The 22830-nt window shown below is 44.7% G+C and overlaps 1 protein-coding gene across 4 annotated transcripts in view; it reads left to right on the top strand.

The window, feature by feature from the left end:
* The window catches only part of TSC22D2 (TSC22 domain family member 2), a 176891-nt gene that overhangs the window by 145949 nt on the left and 8112 nt on the right, over positions 1–22830 (top strand). For all 4 annotated transcript variants that reach the window (XR_015300965.1, XR_015300964.1, XR_015300963.1 and 1 more), the window contains one exon: positions 19331–19382. Coding sequence is in view for 1 of the 4 variants with exons in the window: in XM_086944081.1 (XP_086800207.1) it covers positions 19331–19382 (52 nt within the window). In the remaining 3 variants the exon portion in view is untranslated. The remainder of the gene's footprint in view (positions 1–19330; positions 19383–22830) is intronic.

Genomic DNA, 22830 nt, shown 5'->3' with positions numbered 1-22830 from the left:
GAAAGGGTTTTCAGACCCCTGGTCCAATGAAATACGTAAAACTATTTGGCTTTTGTTCAGGTATTTGAAGCATCCCCAGGAAATACAAGATACCCCTATCCTCTCTGTTCTTTGGAAATATTACTGAAGACAATCTGGTACATAGTGTTCTTTAAGAATTTACATTTCTCATCTCATAGATTTCCTATTTGGCAACATTTTTGGGATGGCTTTGAAACTATAAATTAATTCCACGGTCTCTGAATGGTTTGGGAGGATCCGATACACATTTTTAAGAGGATATAGTTTGTGCTAAGGAAAGCAGGCACTTCCTATCAGGTTTGGTGTGGGAAGAGATGCAAGTAAACTGCTTTGGGACATTTTCATAAAGTATTTTTAAAGATACCTCTAGGAGTGCTTAATTTAGAGTAGGGGTGTGCGGCATTCACACTATTTTGCTTTCGAGTAATTATGAGAAAGTTAGCTAAAATTATATCAATGGAAATCAGTGAAGTAGCACTACTTTGGCACAGAATGCTCCCTTTTGTCAATTTTTGAAGCAAGTATCTATTTTTATGGTAAAATGTTGCAAACAGTCAAGTGGCTTAAGCAACCAATGCTCTTGTTCTGGTCGTTTGCGTTATTCCCATGCTTTCCTGATAACATTTTCCCATGAATGACGTAATTTCTTGACTTGGTGTGATTTCAGCAATTTCCCACTGCATGAAATTATTCTGGTGTAGTATAGTAATATAAATTTTATCCGGGCCTATTTTCGAGGTTCAGTTCCTCTGGCATAGATTTGTCTCTTGTTCAAGAATCAATTGTTTTTACATTGTACCTTTCTAAAATTTATTTTTAAATACTAAGGAGCTGTAGGTTTCCAGTGACAAATCAAAGCTGCTCCGTTTTACAGGAGTTGTGCGCTTTTGATCTTAGGAGTTTCGCCTTCAGGAAAAACGCCTTACCTTGGCTGAATATATGATGAAGTAATTTGTGTGGAATATTCTATACTACAGTTCATTCTGATGAGTGCTAGTTGGTACATTATAATGTGTTCAAGCAATTAGTTGCTATCCTGTTTAGTATATACCTAGAGACTTCTTGTGCCTAATCACCCCCCGCCCCTCCCATCTGATTAACTTTGAAGGGGATAAGTGCCTTCAACCTTTTTAAAAATAGTGAAATCGAAGCTTGAAACGCTATTTTAATTTGTCAAGACCACACAATATTACCATGGGGTTCCATGTTGTCTGTCTGCTATTGACTAAATGTAGTGACTTCTAACTAATTTGTGAATCCGAGTTCCACTGTTCCACTGTTTTCTCAAGTGTCTAATTGACATGGCACTACTAGTAGAATTATTTACATCAACCTAATGCAAACCAAGACACTCCAGTCCTAGCTTTCTTTATTATCTATTGATGGGAGTTTTGCCCCTTTGGCTGCAGGACCATAAAACAACCACAAGAATATGAAATAGGGTGTCATATCTGCAAACTCTTCCTTCTGGTAGCTGTTTCTCCACTCATTTCCTTCTTTTTGGCTTACCATGATCTTGTTAAAAACCATGTAATCACCTTTTAATGACTGATCTCTTGCCTTCTTTCTGTTCTTCCTTGGCCAAGACGAACAAGGTAATGTTAAAGTTAATATGCTACAGAAATTCACACTTTCCCAGTTCCTCAGAGGTCCTTGTATGTTATTTCCACTCCTACTAATCTTGCATCAGAGGGATAGACGTGACCCTCAATTTGCCTCTCCTAAAACTGCTATTTCGGTGAACAGATTCTTCCTGATTCCGTTCTCAGATGTGGTCTGTCATTGCTAGCTGCCTGTGCACAATCAGATCCTCTATCTCTGATCTGATTTTTAAAAATGTGACATGCATGTCTTGTGACACCATCACTTTTCCCAGTGGGTTTTCCTTTCTACAAAGGTTCCATTTGAGTTCTGTTTGCTCCATGCTCCTTTTTGACAGTGGAAGTCTGTCGGCACGATTTCATGATTACAGCTGCATTTCCATGGCTAGCTTGACTTTTGCCTTTAGTGGTACCTAAATACTCTTTTCAATCTTTGTTTTAATGTTTGCTATGATAATTTTGCTCTCCGTAATGTATGAGGACTGTGGCTTGTTGGGTTGGGTCTGGATAGTGTTTATCATTTATTGAGCATGTCCTTCATGTCTGGATCACTTCTGTCTTTTTCTGAGTATTTTAACATCCTTCAAAATTGTGCCTACTCTTGGCTGGGTTCCTTATTCCTCACTTCGAGTTGCAGCCACCATGTCCCTTTATCTTTTTTTAAGTCCACTTCATTGCTGCAGACAGTGTGATCTAAGTAATCCTGGTGGGTTTCAAGCTCTTGTGTTTTCCACTGTGGATGTTGAAACTTTGCCATTCCCATACTTGTTCTGAGATTGTGTGATTTTTGTAACTCAGGCACTATACTTTAACCCTGTTATTCTGTTAGCACGAAAACCAAAGCCCTCTAATCTCTTCCTTTGTGGCTGTTCGATTGCATTCTCCTGTACGAAGGAAAAAGTATAAATTGAATAAGGTGTAAGTTGTGCCTGTCCACATAAATTGGAGTTCAACTCAGCTGAAAGGTCTGTTGTCCTTCTAAGACTTACATAGTCTTGCTTAGTGGATTCAGGAATTTGCTAGTAAACTTTTAGTTGAAATCCAGTACATATTGGGTCATTGAAGATTTATCGTAAAGGTATCTCAATTTATTTAGCCATGCCACCAAATCCTCAGTCAGTCGCTTACCTGAAGTTCTTGACCAGGAGTTATGAAGATGTTTAGCTGTTACGATTTAAAAAAAAAAAAAAGTCTGCCTTTCATGTAAAATTGGTTTAAGCTAAATTCCCTCTTTTATTCTGAGACCTCTTACTGTACCTAGAATGTGCTGTTCTCTGAAGGCTGGGTCTAGCCTAGCTTTTTAGCCGACAGAATGCCCTCTAGTTCTGTCTAGACAAAGCGCAGGCTTGACTCCTGCTTTTGTACACCTTTGCAAGTATGTCCAACTAATGCTCCAAAGCACACCAAAACACTATCACTTTTATCCTCCATCAGAAATGTAGCGAAGAAAACGCAACCAATTATTGAGGTTCCATTTGTAACTTTCCAATAAGTGGTCCACAGCAGAAGTTGTCTCGGGTCATTTGAATTTATTCCATTGTAGACAAAACGTCAGCGACGCTCGTTTCGTCCTCCTGGACGTTCTCAAGGCTTCTCTCAAGATTATACCAAGCAGTCCATTCCAATGTATTACATACGTAATTCCAAACGCAAATGAATCCCTCTGAGGTAGTTGTATGTCTGCCAGCCAGGATTGTATGTGTTCACAACAAGGTGAAGGCTCATGGAGCCGTTGTAGACAATGTGGCTGTTCCACCAATATTAGTCTGTTTCAATGGATTCCGTAGTTGCCATATACGCAACGTCTGTTTCAGGGGCGCTTAAACCGTGATAAGTTAGCGCAAACAATGTCAAGATCCAGAGCCTCAACCGTTCTCCCGAATTGCTTTGTGTGAAGCAATTATGCGGCACATACTTCAATATCCTCTATTTTGGGGTGTGGTGGGGGGCTCTTGTCCCCTTAATCTGATCTCATATGGGCTTCCTAGAGTGTCCAGCTGTTTCAGGAGAGCTTATGGCAGTGCCTTTAGTCTTCTGGTAATTTGTTGTCCGGTTGGTGCAGCAGCGTAAGGATTGCCTCTGGGAATAATCCTTAATGCTGTTTGACAATAACTTCTACTCCTTAATAAAGTCTTGTTAGCCTATAAATAAGTTTTCCCCCCCTAAAAGAGTACCTACACTGCATTATGTATATGTGGTGTGAGGTGCTGGGTTTTTAGGAACCCGGTGGTGCCAGGGGATAACACCCGAGACCTCTGAGTTCTCCCTGTTCCGGACCACAGAAACGCAGAGTCTTCTAGGTGAAGTCAGAGATCGAGTTTTATTGGCTGCAACCAAGTAACAAGCGTCCTAGAAGTACAACAGCACGGGATGTAAGTTCTCAGGAGACCGTTTTTACAGAACCAGCCTTCTCCTTTTATACACAATAGTACACTTCAGGCAAGAATTCCTTGTTTTATTATGCAACCATATACATATTTGTACAACAAAGGAAAAGCAAAGTCACGATGGCCAGCCTACAATTTCGTATGTCCAGTTCGCGATGGATTACCCAGCTCGGCCCGGAGCTACCATCAGATATCGATAAAACCCCAATAAAATCGGGCACCTCCTCATCTTAAAACCGGCCATAAACAAGAAACATGGACAGGTGTATGTGTGTGGACAACATGGTTTGTATGTAGTGAATGGTTTATGGCATGTTGTGCCTTGATGCTATCTTACTCGGCCACTGGGCGGGGGAACTGTCCGAACAGGTTCAGCTGGAGGCAGTGGAGTCAGCTCGGCCAGGTCATGGGGAAGTCAGGTAAGGTGGACGTGTCCTTTTTGGATCAAACTCTGCCTTAATCAATTGACTATATGAGGGCAAGCCACAAGATGGATGCTGTTCACAAAATGGAACCCGAGGGTTCGAAACGGAAACCATGTTTTGAGAGTGTTAGCATCACTCAATCATGACGCATAGGGATAATGTCCTAATCATTACCGGTCTGCCGATACCAAATTCGTCAGGGTACGATGACATTTTGTGACACAAGTGTTGGGCCTTGGTACCATATTATAGCAGGGCCCAGAATTTTCAGAACCACAGACCCTCCTTTTGCCCTTATATAGGCAATAACTCATGCTAATCTGAGTCCAAATCTGTATTCACGAAGTCACGGAGATGCTGCTGTAGCATCATCCTGTTACTCAATTCGTCCCTTGACACAGGCTTCCTCACACATGATGTAGCACAGAGGCCACATATTGCAGGAGCGCACTGCACAAATAGGCAGAACAGGAACAGAATGGCTAAAATCATCCCAATGAATATCCTAATTTTCCATCCCCAGGCAGATATCAGTTCCCAGAACCACCCTAGCAAGGACCAGTCCCCTTTGTCCACATGAATGGAATAAGAGATCTTGTGCAGTTTGGAGATGGCCTGCTACACTGTCGGAGCATTATCAGGGATGAAAATGCAGCAACTGGATTGGATCACTCTGCATACCCCGCCACGGTCTGCAAGTATGACATCTAGGGCAACCCTATTTTGAAGAGTCATAAGTCGGTCCGACTGGAGCTCAGCAGTCAAGTTACTAAGGGCACCGGCCGTTTCGGTCACAGCGGATTCAACTACCCTCGTCAATTGGCGAATGTTCCTGCTGTTCACCATAGGCCCCCAAAACAGCAGAAAACCCTTTGCGAAGTCTCAACTGCTGACCCGCAGTGTTGTCTTTACTCACGACACCCCTAACTGTCCTTGTCCGATGGTAATCTGCCTTGGCCGTGTAGGTGGGTGGCAGCAGAAACGAGATAAAACATGTGCCCGAGAAGTCAGGGGGCAACCATATATACGCTCTATCGTGGCAGACGAAGTAAATACCCTTAGCTGCTAGCAATGAAGGGGAGGTCTGAGACGAGAGAACGTAAGTCTCAGTGCAGACACTCTTCCCCAACTGAGCTCCAGGGTTTTTGTCAATTCCCTGCAGACATGTGACCTTGGTGGGGCACTATCCAGACTGGGGAGGATTTCTTTGCTTTCAGACTCTCAGCCAAGGAAATTCCATATTGTTATATTCCATCTGCTGTAAGGCATCAATTCATCTCTGGGAATCGTTTTGTATGTGTCGACATTCCTACTCATATTTCTAATTCCCGCAACTAGTGCCTTGTTGCTTGAGTTTTTCCCCGGAACATATGGTTCGAGGGCAAACAGGAACATTGCTCGGAATGCCCACAGAGAACCATGGTAGCCAAAAGGCAGAACAAAATACAGAATACCCTTATCTGTGGTGTGTGGCATAAGTCCACATATCCAACAGTTCGTGGTGTTCATTACAGATTGGTGCTGGTGTAGGAGTTGGACGAATGAATTATTTACAAATTCTAATCTTCTGGCAGACTCTTGTTCAGGCAGAGGGTGAAAAGAATGCGGGGAAATAGTAGGAGGAGGTGTTGGCTGAGTGTTGTGTATGAACGGAACTCGAAAAATGAACAGAGCATAGCCCACCAAAAACATCATTATGCTACAAAACATTAAAATGCAAAGTACTGAAAATCGTTTTCTTGCCATTACAGTGCATATTTTCCTTTCAAAGTTCGTAGATCTAGCAAGTCTTTCTACCCTTGGAAACTCCATCCTCTAGTTGCTGCCCGCGGTGGGAGATTGATTCTGCTAAAGAGTGCTTCTGTTCAGTCCAGGGTAATTCCCTTAGACCAACCAGAACCGTCGACCTAAATGTCTCCAGCTGCACTCCCTAGACTGTCAACCGCGACCCTAGCAGCAGAACCGGATGGCGGTTTGAGAATCAAAAATGAGCAAGTTCCCTGGGCGAGAGAGCTGCAAAATCAAAAAATTGTTCTTGGGGGAAAGAAAACCTTATTAGTTTACTTTTATTAGTCCGTTTTTCTTGGCCTCAGATTATACCATTGTTTCCCAGGTACGGTGTTGTCTTCAAACAAAGTTTCAGGTTCTGTAGTGTCCAATTGCATTGACGGCGGCACAAATCCTTGCAAAACTCAGTCGCTCTCCTTTTCTGTACCAGTTCCTTTCAAACGTGCATCACTGAAGGGCACGAAACGAGGTACGGATTCAGTTTGAGTCTGCAATTTCCTCCTGGACCCATCTGTCATATGGAAGGGGCAGCGGGACCCGTTTGCAATGGGCGCCGTGCACCCAATGTCTCTTGCCGTGGACACGTACTGCAGAGCGGGTAGTCAGTAGGGCTTGAAAGGGTCCGGTCCAACGAGGCTCCTCGTTCTTTGTTCGCCTGAAGTTCCGCACTAGGACCCAGGAACCAGGTTCAATGGCGTGGCCTGGATCATCAGACGCTGGCGGAGAGGAGCTGTGGACCTGTTGGTGTAAAACACGCAATTTATTTGTCAATTTGTGCAAATAGTCAAGCAGTACAGGGTGCTCTAGCTCACTGAGTTTCTTGGACCTTGGCACTCCCCATATATTAGCTGGGCGGCCGAACACTATTTCGTGCGGGCTAAATCCCAGTCTAGAATGGACAGTCATTCTGGTAGATAGGAGTGCTAAAGGCAGGGCGTCAGGCCATTTAAGACCGGTGCTGGCTTGGATCTTGGCCAACTTCAGTTTTAACGTGCCATTGTAGCACTCTACTAATCCGGCTGATTGGGGGTGATTTGCGGCGTGGAACTTCTGGTGTATGCCTAGACATTCACACACTCTCTTCATCACTCGTCCCACGAATTCACTTCCATTATCACTCCAGACAATCCTAGGCATACCGAATCTAGGGAAGAATTCCTTGACAAGGGCTTTGGCTGTGGACAAGGCAGTAGTGTCCTTAAGGGGATACGCTTCCACCCACCTGGAGAAGGCGAGAACAACAACAAGCACGTATTTCAGATTGTTGCACCTCTCCATGTGGATGAAATTGAGCTGCAAAACCTCGAACGGGTACGTTGGAGGCGCGAAATGACCAGCTGGAGTTGGAGTTCCCCTACCGGGATTGTATTTCAAACACACCATACAGTTCTTGACCACGTTCTCTGCACATTTTGGGATACCGCTATTCTGCCATACTGGGGCCAACAACTTACAGATTCCTTTCGCACTGATGTGAGCCATCCCATGGGCCATTGTCACCACTGCAAGTATATACGCATCGGGTAACAGCCATCTTTGATGCTCTGACAATTCGACCCAACAACCATTCGCATCCAATCTACCCTTGCTTTCTCTCCATTCGTTCACCTCTTTCTCAGTGGCCTCGGACTGTATAGACTTCACACTTTCAATAGTGTCCTCACACATACCCACATCAGTAATCCATCTCGCAGGACCTACAACATACATTCGACTCATTGTGTTCCTTGCAGTCTCTTTCGCAACTTCGTCTGCAAATGCATTCCCACGACCAACATCATCTTGAATCTTTCTGTGTGCACTGCATTTCACAATCGCGACTTGTAGTGGCAAGGTCAGTGACTCGAGAAGCTCGTTAACTAGCTGACCATGCTGTATTTTTGCGCCATGCGATGTCGGGAACCCACGTTCACGCCACAATCGTCCAAAACTATGAGCCACGCCGAAGGCGTATTGGCTGTCTGTGTATACATTCACTCGTTTTCCTTTTGCCAACCCACACGCTCTTGTAAGTGCAATTAACTCTGCTGCTTGCGCAGAATTATGGGGGATACGTGCAGTTTCTACAATCGTGTGCAATGTTGTCACCGCATATGCTGCAGTAGTATCACCATTTGGCAACTTGAAACATGAACCATCAACCCATAAAGTATCATTACATTCAGGAAGGGGAGTGTCCTGCAAGTCTACTCTCCCTTTTGTCTCTTCTGTCCTAAAACAGCAATCATGTTTTTCGACCTCATCTGTCTCTGCTGGAATGGGCAATAACGTGGCTGGGTTGAGTGTATCGCACCTCTTTATGTGAATGTGACTCGCTAATAGTGTCAGCTCATAACTTGACAGTCGAGCACTGGTTAAGTGCTGTGTCCTCGTTCTGTTTAGCAAAATGTCTACTGCATGTGGTACCATAACGATCAGTGTGTTATTAATTACCAATCCAGCAGACTGTCGAATACAGACAGCTGCTGCAGCAGTGGCCCTCAAGCAACTTGGTAATGCCTTAGCTACAGGGTCTAGAGTCGCAGAAAAGTACACGCATGGACGCTGTTTGTCCCCAAAGGATTGTGTCAGGACTGATAATGCGCAACCTTCCTTCTCATGGACGTATAATGTAAAAGGCTTACTGTAGACGGGGTTACCCAACACAGGAGCCGAACACAACGCATCACGCAACTCGTGAAAACTCTTCTGACAATCTTCAGACCAAGGCACAGGATTGGGTGTATCTTTACAGATTAGTGCCAGCAAAGGTTTGGCCAACAATGAGAAATTTGGTATCCATTGCCTGCAATATGATGTAATGCCCAAGAAAGCACGCACTTCTCTCTGTGTCCGTGGGACACTCAATCTTGCAATTGCCTGTATTCTCTCTGGCGTCAGTCTCCTTCCCTCCTTCGATAAGATGTGACCTAAGTAGGTCACTTGTCGACAAAATTGCAATTTCGAAAGAGACTTTGTGCTTCATGTCACATAAATGACGCAATAATAACAATGTGGCTTCCTTGCAAATCTCTTCAGTATCTGCAGCGACTAGTAAATCGTCTACGTACTGAATAAGAGTCGCACCATCAGGTAGAACAATCGTGTCAAGTTGTGATTTCAGAGCCTGACTGAATATAGATGGACTTTCACAGTAGCCCTGAGGAGCGCGTTTGAAGCGGAAGCTTCGCCCTCCTAAACTGAAGCCGAAAATATCTCTGCTCTCCTCAGCAATCGGGATGCTGAAGAAAGCGTTCTTCAAATCAATTACCGAGAACCAAGTGGCTGAAGCTGGAACCATAGTCAATAGGGCAGTAATATCGGGAACAACTGGAAATTGTGGCACAATCTTGTTCACTTCTGAGATCAATTGCAAATCTGTACACAGGTGGCTGAGAGGGGTCAGTACGCTTTAAGACTGGCAAAATAGGACCGTTACAAATGTTGCCTGTTGTCTCTTCAATGACATCTTTCTCAATCAGATGAAATGATCGCTAACGACGCCTTTTCACATTCGCTAGAGATCTTGTATTGGGGAATACGTGGCAACCTAACATTGGCTCGCAATGTTATGACATAAGGCGCTATCTCCAAAAGACCCACATCGTTAGAACCAGTAGCCCAAAGTATATCTGGAAGAGATGACAATTCAGTTGGAATATTCTCCTTTGACAAATACATTGGGGAAATCACTTTCTTACCTAGTGTAAGTTGTACTCCCGAAGGAGAACAGTACAAATTTGCATATAATCTCTTTAACAAATCCAAACCTAACAAATTTTCGCCACAACCTGTTGTAAGAATGAGGGGTGCTTCTAATACATATGGGCCAACAGAAAGGGGCATAGGACTAGAAATCAGGTTTCTAACCGGGGCGCCAGAAAAACTTACTGAAACATTTATTTCGCCAGACAAAGGTGCGCCAGGAAGTTTTGAGTGCATAATTAGAACATTTTCTGCTGGATACTGGTGCTACAAAAAATTCCGACACTCCTGATGTAATCACCTCAACATAAGGTCCATTCTGATCTACTAGAACTGAAACAACTCCCTCTCTTTCTCCATGGCTGTCCTAGCAATTGTTACCCTCATTCTCGTTTTCTGCATAGTAATCATCAGCATAGTACTGAGCTGACCTAGAAGACGCATTATTTTGTTGGTCAAAGCTGTTCATAGAATTCTGAGGCGGAAAAGAAGTAGTATTCTGGGGGAAATTTCCACGGCCCCTACCCCTAGGAGCCTGTTGAATACCTCTACCTCTTGCACCAGAGACACCATTTAAACGTCGCAATAAAGCTGGACAGCTATTCTTGAAATGACCCTCTTCCTTGCAATATGCACACTGATTGGGACCATACGGTAAACGCTGTTGAAGACTCATTTCTTTGTGAGTTTCTCGAATACTGCTGTGGTTGCTGATAATCAGGCTGACTAGTAGTGCGAGGCGGATAGGCTTGCTGGAGAAGGACTTTAGTTTTCAAATCTTTAGTCTTTTTGTCTGCTTTATCTAGCTCGTCCTTGCGCCTATTTTCGTAGTACTGGGCTGTGGCCAAAATCTGCGCTGACGTGGAAACAGCCCAAACACTCTCTGAATCTTTCAATTTATTACATAGTTCAGGAAGCAGATTATGTACAAATTTGTCTACAAACAATCTTTGGCCACCTTCGGTAGCCATATCCTGACCACTATGGTCGACGAAAGTCTCCTCAAATCTCGTGAAAGTCAGACACATTCTCATCTTTCTTCTGCTTGCACGCAGACAACTTGTCCCAATTCACACGTAATTCAGGCATTAAAGTCTTCATATATGTGATAATTCTACCAGGAAGTTCAGCTACCAAAGGCTCAGGCTTAGCGCCACCAACTTGTCTAGCAGCAGTGATATTAGCCCATGTGTCACCTAATTCTTGGTCAAGATCTGTATGACGAATCTTACTCCATAAGGGCTGTGGAACAACATTCCCAAACATGTCTACATCTGCTAAATTCATTATACATGAGCTGGCAGTCTGTGATAACTCCTTATAATACCCTGCTGGATTTTTACGAGGATCAGGCAATGCTTGCTTTAGTGCTAAAACTGTTTGGCTTCTTTGCGCCATAAGCGAAAAGAGTCCAACATCGCCGGCCGGGCTTTCTTCTTAAAAAGTTTGACCTCGATTATCTAAAATTTCTGCGTCAAAGCTACCATATTGGGGCCATTTTAAAACACCATCTTTTCTGGTGTATTTTATCCACATTTCATTATACGTGTTAGGACCTACTCCATGCTTTATATAGAGCTCATATGTTGGAGTTCCAATCGGAGGAACGGGACACGAATCCTCTAATCGGGAGTCCTTACTACAACCAAGACAAAACAAGTTTCCAAGTCTAAGACCAGGCTTCTTCGCTCACTAGTCTAGCTTCAAACTTCAAAGGATTATCGAATACGATATTTTCGTGAATACACGAATCCCTTGGTTTTGGCGCTTGCAAGTTCCAAACAAGGTATATCTCAAGGATACCAAAACTAAGAACCAAACTAAGGACTGAGAGACGCTCCACTTATACTTAACTGAAGTATTGATGATCGATGACGTCACTAGAAGACTCGTCTATCGTTTCGCTCTACCAAGGATTACTGGGTCCAAAACAGGGTGATAGTCAGGGCAGCAGTCCTTCGTAGCCGTCGGGACGCGGGGAACCTCGCAGCAAAGACCTTCGGAACCACGTCGACATACAGGGGTCGCTGAAGTGGCTGGCTGTCCTCTGGAATTTTCACACGAAGCTCCTCACGAACATCTGGCTTGGACCTTCACCGCTTGATACCGCCCCGAGTTGGGCGCCAACTGAGGTGCCGGGTTTTTAGGAACCCAGTGGTGCCAGGAGATAACACCCCAAGACCTCTGAGTTCTCCCTGTTCCGGACCACAGAAACGCAGAGTCTTCTAGGTGAAGTCAGAGATCGAGTTTTATTGGCTGCAACCAAGTAACAAGCGTCCTAGAAGTACAACAGCACAGGATGTAAGTTCTCAGGAGACTGTTCGTTTTTACAGAACCAGCCTTCTCCTTTTATACACAATATTGCACTTCAGGCAAGAATTCCTTGTTTTATGATGCAACCATATACATATTTGTACAACAAAGGAAAAGCAAAGTCACAATGGCCAGCCTACAATTTCGTATGTCCAGTTCGCGATGGATTACCCAGCTCGGCCCGGAGCTACCATCAGATATCGATAAAACCCCAATAAAATCAGGCACCTCATCGTAAAACCGGCCATAAACAAACATGGACAGGTGCATGTGTGTGGACAACATGGTTTGTATGTAGTGAATGGTTTATGGCATGTTGTGCCTTGATGCTATCTTACTCGGCCACTGGGCGGGGGAACTGTCCGAACAGGTTCAGCTGGAGGCAGTGGAGTCAGCTCGGCCAGGTCATGGGGAAGTCGGCTAAGGTGGACGTGTCCTTTTTGGATCAAACTCTGCCTTAATCAATTGACTATATGAGGGCAAGCCACAAGATGGATGCCGTTCACAAAATGGAACCCGAGGGTTCGAAACGGAAAACATGTTTTGAGGGTGTTAGCATCACTCAATCATGACGCAAATGCATAGGGATAATGTCCTAATCATTACCGGTCTGCCGATACCAAATTCATCAGGGTACGATGACATTTTGTGACACGAGTGTTGGGCCTCTGTACCATATTATAGCAGGGCCCAGAATTTTCAGAACCACAGGTGTATGAGGTGTATACAACACTAGTGATGTGTGGATAGCCATACTTGCGTCCTTGTTCACTTCTGTGTGCACAGCACTGAATTGAAGTTCCATCCCATTCAGTACACGGTGCACAATTTCCAGAGTATTGTTAGTGTCTTGGTTCGTTGCTTCTGTTATGACCATTGGATGTCTGAGCTTACATTCATCCTTGAATGCTGATAATACATTTCAGATAACTCCTCGACATTTCAGCTCCTATAGTCATATTAACATAAAATCTAGGCTCTGCTTGGCAACTTGTGCTCCTCTTCCTTGATTGATTAAAACGTGTCCTGAAACTGGTAACCCATCTAAAGAACCTCGGGTGCCCTTTTCACTAGGACTTGTCCCTGTTCAGACATTAACCACACTGGATGTCCGTCCCCCCGTCCCCCCCCATGAAATCCTCCTTTGAACCACTCTTGTAGTCTTTCAAGCATGAAATTACTACATTAAAATACTCCTGCTGCAAAACTAGGGCTTTTAAAACGTGTATGCTTTGCCCTCCAGTTTGGTCCATTATAGTCTTGTTCTCTTGGCTAAGAACAGACTGCTATGCATACGTCTGAAAGGGTTATGGATGCATTGCAGAGGATGTGATGGGTTAATGTGTTGGCAAAGCCTAGGGGAATCGTGGTATAGGCCAGAGCATGGTTTCCCTTCTAGGAGAAAATAAGTAAGCTGTTCGATTGTGTATGGGTGGGTTGGTGCTCCTGACCGTGACCTTCGGTACAGTACCATGAACGTGTGCCCCTGAATTCACACTACTGATGTGAATCCTTGCTCCTTCAGAAATCACCCAGGACTATCACTTTCTGGACCACACAGCTATGTGCAATCTAATCTAGGTGATCTGGTTAGACACAGGTCTATGTGGATTCTGATCACAGCCTTAGAAAGGCTGGTGTTCTTTCTAGGCTGCTCTCCAGACACAGCCTGTGCATAAAGTGATGCTTCTTAACATTAGACTTGTCCCCAACAGAGCCACGAAGTGTGAGCTTTCTGAACTTGGCTGTCCTCAACCAACTGAAAGTCTAATTAATAAAAGACAAAAGGATTGATCTTACCTAAAGGGTCCCCTTCATCTTGTAGAAAAGTGTCTTCTGTCCCACCTGTCACGGCTACCATTCACCACATGGCAGTTCGGGAAGACCAATCGGCGCCTTTTCAATCAGCAGAAGACTTAATTGAATTTCTTAGGAGCCTCGTCTCCTCTTACTTCACTTCAGTGTTGCATTGTACTCCCTCCAGCTCAAGGAAAGTGCGCAATAACTTCACCCGTCTGTGAAAGTAAGCATCACCTTCACCTTGTGCGAAGGGCAAGGCCGCTGGTGTCAAGTAAAAGTGGATAAAACAGGCCTCCTTTGCTCTGATCCTCTCATGTGACCTACAGGCTGCATACATGCACAGCATTCACAAGGGATGTAGCACAATGATTTGGTTAAGTAAGCACATAGAAGTAAAACTTTACATGACTGGAGACCTATAAACTTCCACTCGGATACAGATGAAGGAGTTTGATCTTAACTATGTATTTGCAAATCGCAGTACACTGCCACCACTACTCTATGTGCGAAACCTATGACAGTCCACTGTCAGAGGGTGTGCTTGGTGTGCCCAGACAGGTCCAGGACCATACTGATGTCAGTGGGTAGGCGTGGGCTGCAGTGCACATGCTAGTTTAGTAATGCAAAGGCCAAGAATCAAAGCTCAGGATACCAGACACGCAGTCTGCCTTACGAAGGACAACCCCGCCCCAACATGACTCTTCTCGGCCCTCTGAGAAGTACTCAATATTCTTCCAGCCACATCTTGGCCATGTCAACAAAGTGGGCAGACAGTATAATTCACGAGGCCTCGGTGCACTGTGTGCTTTTGTCAAAGTGCAATCACTCAAGTGCTTCATAAAAGTGCAGTAGCTCACACAAACCTAGGCTTATCCTGAGCATTGGCTGTTCCGTTCCGACAGATTTTCGCATGAGAAGGCTTTGTGGCAGTAAAGAATTGTATGCGTTAACTTCATCACCGTCTAAGGTGCACTGTGGACCTGTGTAGTGTTTGTATTTCGTAATCTACTTCCCGGTAATTCTATTGAGGCAAGAATCCTTCACTATTTAACCCGGGCTTGGGTTTGATTTTTATCTTGGACAAAGGGGCCTAGGTGCGTTATCTTGTAGAACGAAATTTGATCATGTTTACGCTCCCGTTTAAGTTACGAGCTATACAGCTTTTTTAAATCGGCGTGCACCTACTTTCCATTGACATCTCAACGTGACGTTTTAAAGCTTTGTTGGGAAGTGAAACTAAACCCCTGCCACGCTTCTGGTACCTTTCCGTGTGATTATTGCTCCCCGCCGCAGTTCTGGTAGTGTTTTCGATGTACTCTGAAATGGCGTGCAAGCGTTCTTTTTACCAGGGATGTTCACCACCGATTTTTCCTGGTTCTAGTCCATACCGACCGCACAGGTAAATGCTGAGTTTGTACTTTACGTTAATAATCATTGCTTTCTCAACCGTGTAGTATGACTTTATTCCACACTGTGTATCAGTGTGCTTGTATCATTTGTTGCATTTATACTTTATTTATTTATCAAAAGTGTCAACGTTTCAGGTGCTGTGCACTAAGCGACCTGATGGCGTTGTATATGTCACATTTTTAAATGAGCCACCCTGTAAGGTGCGGAGGATTTGGTTTGTAACTTTGTGCAACCCTGATTGAAGGTCATTGTACCACGACTTTACATTATGCTTTTCTTTATTTCATAGAGACATGTTGAAAAGGTGTTTAATATTTTCCTGTTGGTACTAGGCCTGCTCAACTTTTTCTGTTCTGGCTAAGGTTTTCTGTCATTGTGTATTTTGACTGACTGACAATATTTGAGCTATGTTTGTTTATTTTCATTTTTGCCACTCCGAATGTTTGTTAAATACTAGCTTGCAGAAGCAAGCTATTTGGGACACCTTGATTTGCACTTTGTAACCGCTCTCTATTTATTTTTGAAGCATTTATAGAAAGAGTATTTTAGGAACCTTTCTAAACGTTTTTATTTCCATATTGAATTACTTTGTAATTCGGGAGTGTGCACTTGTGTCCTCAAGATCCCACTGGTGCTCGGATGAGCTCTTGCATAGCAGCATTGATGGGCTAAGTCTAGCACACCTGCAGCACTTCCTGGCTGGCGCTTATTCAGCAGGTGGCGAAGGGCATGCTAGCTTTTTGGGACCTACCCCACCAGCCCTCAGTGCCCACCTCGCTAAACTGAAGTGTACCACAAAAGTCTTTAGCTAAGAGCCACTTCTTTCTTGAAGCCCGTCTGCTCCACCAAAAATATGATACCAATGCTTATCAACCACATGATGAAACTTGCTTCCTAGGTTGGTGCACAAGTGTTGTATTCCAATTGAAGCAACACTTAGGCAGAAGAAATACATGCTGCACACACTGTGAAGCAATATTTACAATGGCTAGACATTAATATTGGTGTTCCAGTGTCAGTATGTTAGAATGCTATAGTAGATTAATGCATCATATGCATGCACCTTGTCATATCTAAAGATCACATGTCCCCATCCTGGCTTTCTCAGAGTCGCATCCTTCCACATTGGTTAAATGAGCACCATTTTGCCATGAAAAACCATACCAGGTTAGTAGCAATGATTGAACACTGGAAGTACACATTATGGTGACGCACTCTTAAGGAGAGTTAATAGTATTCCAGCTGTTCATTTTTCCATGTTTGCCTGTGTTCAGGAACGGAGTAACCACAGTTAGCTCTATATTTCAGTTACCATGTAATGCACTTAATAAAATGAGGGTTCCATGCTTGTCCATTACTAATAAGCGCCCAGATATTTTTAGGGCTCGCGAAAAGCGCACAAAAGCGTGCTCTCGCAGAGAGCACTATAGCTGTCGGCTCAGCCGACAACGAGGGGCGACAGGAGCTGGCCACGCGCATCTGCCAGAAGCCGATCGGAGCGGGTGGCGCGCACAACCACGCGCTCCGATTCCGGCAGGCTAGTCACACCCACACCAACACAGACGCACACGCACACACACACACACACAGGCAGACACACAGACATGCACGCAAACACACTAGCGCACACGCACGAGCGCACACATAGACACCCACCACCACCACCTCCCGCCGCACACACACGAGCGTGTTTTGCTACCACGGTGCGAGTCGCCGCTAAGCATACGGCTCGCACTGCCTTTTGTGCCCCCTGAAGTTTGCGCTGTGCGAGTCTCACCCCCATCACGACTCGCACAGCCTGTCTGCCTCGCCCGCGCCCTGGGTCACTGAGCGTACGCCAGGCGGCGCAGTCACTGTAAGCGCACCGCCCTACGAGTCACACCTGCCTGGTGCGACTCGTACACTCACTTCGAATCGTACCATCTCCCAAGTAGGCGTCTCACGTGGGATGCGTGAGACTCTGTAAGTTCGTCCCCCAATCGGCGTACGAGGCGCACAGAGGTGTTCAGGCCTCACGGACAGCATGTCCCCGCCTTAGGTCTTGCCTGCAAGCTAGGGAGGGCGTGTCTGGAGCCTCTGGTTACCCCCTAAAAGAAGAAACTGTGCCTGAGGCCCAGTAAAGTGGTTTTAAGGGGCATTTAACACTGTTTGAAGATTGAACATTGCTAGTAAGAACTGTGACATCCCAAAAAGTAACGAATTGTTTTAAAGTGACAAACGGGTGGCGCGCACAACCACGCGCTCCGATTCTGGCAGGCTAGTCACACCCACACCAACACAGACGCGCACACATGCAGAGACATACCCGCACGCAAACACGAGCGCACACATAGACACACACCACCAGCCCCCGCCGCGCACACACAATAACTGCGTCAGCCCCGTGCGCGAGGTGCATCATCCACATTGCTCAGGTCACCCCAATTCCTGCACTCTACCACACTGCTTTCAAAAACAGCATACTTTGCACACACTCACTGCTCACCAATTCAAAGTTTGCTAAAAAATGTATGCACTGCATTGTCATACACAATGCCAATAACTCCAACTTTAATGCTGCGAGACCTATTGCATTGTAAATGCTTCTTTTATGGTTGGAAGTGATATGAAATATTTGGTATACGTTTAAGTTTATTATATTTTTGGAGTAAAATTGAAAAATAATTTGACCGCGTCCTTAGTATTTCTAAATATTGACTTGTGACTGACCTGCTCAGTAAAGTATATGCACATGAAAAGCTCTAGCTCAGTTTAGAAATGAAATTTTTTGCTATGACCTGATTGAACTTTTGTATAGTGCCTGTCTACATCTGTTCTCTTTGTTGGTTGAACTGATTTTGTTGAAGGAAATGATTTGTGGACTTGTAATTCTTTTTTTCAAGGTTTTGTTATGCGTCCGCATATTACGGAAACTGCAATATAAATGAATTCAAGGAAGGTAAACCGTATGGTCTAGCCTATTGTCATAACTAATAATGCCTTTGACTTTCGGGAGAATTGGTACTAATTCTCAATAGCACTTTATAAAAGCAGTGAAATTATACAAGGGGCAATCTGCAGTGTGCCAGGAACATAGATGGTGCATTAATTTTCTTTCAGTTGATTGTTGGAGCCAATTTCTAGCTTTGAATCTTAATTACGCTGAGTAATGACTGCTTAAAGTATTCGGTTAGCTTGGCAATCTTTTAGCGTTTGAGTATAGCTCCAGAAGTCCACGAACAATTCGAGTTTGCTCTTTGGTTTAGTTTTTTTGCTGAAACCAGAACCAGTTTAAAGTTCGGTTGGTTGTTTTTGCTGCCTATGGGCTTGGAGACAACGGACTGAACAGCGTTTGCTCCCTAAACTGTTTAACATTGTTATGCCGAAGATAACCTTGGTATGTGATCTGCATTTTATTCTTGTGAGTATCTGCGATAAGGATGGCTGTGGTTTTTTTCTGCTCGTCCTTTTGAAATAACATTCAATCTGCCCTTCTAAGCTTGCGTTGGGAGACTGAGTCGAGTGACCTGCTGCAAAAAAAGAAGAGGTTCAAGGCGCTTTCCCAAATCGCGCTCTGGATGGACGTCTGCAATCAGTTTCCAAATGGTGGCGACCTCGGGTCCTACAAAATGAAATACTATATTCTATCAGTTAAACTAGACCTCGATGACAAGGTGTTATATTGTTCTAAATGCATGCCGGTACGATGTATGTTGGCAGTTTCCCTTCCTTTTCAAGATATTTTATGATTTGTATTGCTGTTCCAACTGCATAGTTTTATTCTAAACCGAGTATCCTGCAAGTCTTATGTAACTTACATGTGCACATCTATTCAATAGAGCTCCATCCGAGAAACTGAAATGATCCAAGATTGCTTTGCAGTACTTGGGATACCTTTGTAATTGTGTTCTTTTTTCCACAGCACATCCAATGCAAGCGTCGTAGCCATTGACAATAAAATAGAACAGGCAATGGTAAGTAAATCAAGCGGTCTCCTTATACAAAAAATGTTAATGGCCTCAGTGTATTCTAAGACTTAACTATAGATATGCAATTTTCATCGTCATTGTTCTTTATTGTATAAGACTAAGAAACCCTCTCCCATTGGTTGGTTGAATGGATGGTAATTTTCACCCATCTTCAAATGTTTTAAATGAAGTCTAGGTGAATCTGCATTTCTTTGGTGCAACTCATACATAGTCAGCAGTCTCTATAGAGACGATTATAAAAATATATATATATATATATATATATATATATATATATATATATATATATATATATATATATATATATATTTATCCAGTATTGGGGTATCTTTCATAGATTCACATGCCTGAATCATTCCCCGTCGTCGAGGCGGGAGTCCCACGGTAAATTATATATATATAGCAGTGCCTAAAACCATTAGTAGTAGGCTAAGAAAGGATATAGGCCCAACTAGGCCCAAAACTTAGCAGCCTATCTACCTCATTATGTAAAAAGAACTGAAAATGTAGCCTCAGCCAATCAGCTAACCTCACCCTCTAGAACCTTCCCAGCCCAGGCAGTTCTCCTCAGATTTTCACCGCACTTCGTGTGTAAGGGAGTCTCCCTAGTGCCTACTCAGTTTTCTTCAGAAATTTCTTCAATTCTTTCAAGATGTCGGAAAAGAAGGCTTTATTCAAGGCCTGTGCTTCATGCTTCAAGAAGAGAGTTCACGTGGACGACGAGCACTCGGACTGTATTTATTGTTTGCATCCTTCACATGTTGTGAAGGATTGCAGGATATGTCGAACCTTCCCTCCTAAGACCAAAAGGGATAGAGAGGCGAGAGTTCTTTTGTGGCTGAAGTCGTCTGTCAGAGATGACGAGGACAGAGCCTCTACTTCAAGTAAGAGAGCCAGTTCCAAAGAGAGGTGTTCCCCTGAGAGATTGAAAAAATCTAAGTTCTCTCATAAACCCTCTGAATCCACAAGGAGTGCTGCGTCAACAGAGTCTTCTACTGTGAGTACAGTCCGCACTAAAGCTGTCACTTTAGTGTCTTCTCTCACTGTTACCACCTATTCTACGTCTTCTACTTCTTCAAATACTGTTACCACCTCAGCAATTACTTCTCCTGTGATGTCCGTCATGGCCTCTTCTTCTGAGACAAGATCGTCAAAGAAAAGCGCGTCGTCGACGAGTCTACCGTCGACGACCAAATCACCATCTTTGAAGCGCTCGTCATCGCTTCCGTCGACGCTCTCGTCGACGGCTCCTCCGTCGACGAAGACTTCCACTATCCCGTCGACGAAGACCCAGTCGACGAAGATCCCGTCGACGAAGACCCCGTCGACGAAGACCCCGTCGACGAAGGCCCCGTCGACGGAGGGCCCGTCGACGGAGGGCCCGTCGACGAAGCGCCCGTCGACGAAAGGCTCGTCGACGAAGACCCCGTCGACGACAGGCCCGTCGACGACAAACACGTCGACGAAGATTTCAGCTCCGTCGACGACTAGCTCGACGACGAGGAGTCCTTCGACGGATCCGTCTACTAGGACGCCTTCCAAGAAGTCTTCATCCATGATTACAATACCTGTGACGATACCGTCGACGACAATATCGGCAACTCACACATCGGTTTCACTTTTGCCATCGACAGCAGCGCTGGCATCTTTGAATGTGCCGTCTACGCATTTGTTGCCCACATCTCCGGTTAGGGTGCAGTATACCCATTTTCAGATGAAATCTTTTCAGAGACAGAGTTACTCTCATTTGTCTCCCCTCTTGCCTTCGCATATCTTGGAAAATTACGTGGAAGCAGATTCGGATAATGAAGAGGATGAGGATGATGATGATCCTTTTGGAGTGGCCCATCACCCTTCCCAGTTGCACATAAAATATCAAGAGGATGAGGATGATGATGAGGTTCATTGCTATCAGGAAAATTTAGCTACTCCTTATCATCAGGAGCAACAACACACAGAAGACACGACTCATCTTCCGTCTGTTCTAGTACAGGATTTGCAGGCCATGCTGGCCGATTATCGTCAGAGGTTTCCACCAACTCTGCCTACTCCAAATACTGTGCCAGAGGACATGCCAGTAAATCCACCGCCACATCCTTCACATTCTCCAAGGCAGGATGTTGACCCCGGGACTGGGGGTCAGGATGTTGACATCTCATCTCCAGATGAGGATGAAAGAGAGGATGGGGAACTTCCGGATTCCACGCCTACGGAACCATGGAATGATTACGTCATTCCTATGCCCTCTCCTAATCTGCCAAAACCTTCAGATTCTCCGCCAGAAGACATAGGAGGTTTTCATAACATCATGCACCGGGCAGCTGCTCGATTTGCAATCACAGTTTCGGTTGAACAAACCGACTGTTTTCTTCATGATTTCAAAGAAGGGTATAGAAGGGTGTCCAGATCTATCCCTATCATTGATTATATCTGGAAAGAAGGGATTGATATTATGAAGACGCCAGCTTCCATCCCGGCGGTTCTTCCAAGAGTCGACAAGAAGTACCGAGCACCACCGGACACTCCTTCATGTTTGATTGGTCATCCGCGTCCTGACTCAGTGATTTCACAAGCGGCTCAACAACGATCCAAAAATCCGGTTGCACCTCTTTCAACGCCTCCAGACAAAGAGGGCAGGAGACTGGATGCAATTGGAAAAAAGTTCTCGGCTAATGCCGCTGCTACTGTCAAGATTGCTAATTCTTTGGCAATTTTAGCACGGTACGACAGACAAATGTGGTCAGATCTGTCGGAGTTCATCAATTTGGTTCCCGATGACCGTGTTGAAGAGGTCAGGAAGGTTGTCTTGGAAGGCGAGCGGGCAGCTTCTGAAATTATCGATTGCGCCCTCGACGTATCTAATACAGCCTTTAGACAATTGGCCGGAGCGGCAGTTCTCAGACGGCAAGGATGGCTCAAGGCGACTTCTTTCAGACCTGAGGTCCAGACCAAAATACTGGACATGGCCTATAATGGCGAGTTATTGTTTGGCAAGCACATAGATGAAGCATTGCTTGCGATAAAAACGGATACTGATACGGCCAAATCGCTTGGTGCACTACAGTATAAGCGAGGTTTTTTCAGAGGAGCAAGAGGCCGTGGTTTTTCATCAAGAGGACATTATCAAAATCAGCAAAACCGTCAGTATCAACCTCAAAATAAACCGTACTACCAACAGTCCTATCGGCAGTCATCGTCAGCGGGTTTCTCTCGTCAAGGAGGGAAACGACGTTCTAACTACCAGGGACGTGATTCAAATAAACGCCAGTGAGTTTTGCCGGACACCATCCTCCCTTCCCTCCCTCCCTGTGGGCGCCAAGATTTCCGCCTTTTATCAACAGTGGCGGAAGATAACTTCAGATCAGTGGGTTCTGGACATAGTCAAACACGGACACACTCTGGAGTTCTTGCAGAAACCTCCAACATTACCGCC

This window comes from Lissotriton vulgaris, chromosome 11, assembly GCF_964263255.1.
Source record: "Lissotriton vulgaris chromosome 11, aLisVul1.2, whole genome shotgun sequence".
Classification (NCBI taxonomy): domain Eukaryota; kingdom Metazoa; phylum Chordata; class Amphibia; order Caudata; family Salamandridae; genus Lissotriton; species Lissotriton vulgaris.
Note: the sequence above shows the minus strand (reverse complement) of the source record. Positions and strands in the feature narration are given on the sequence as shown.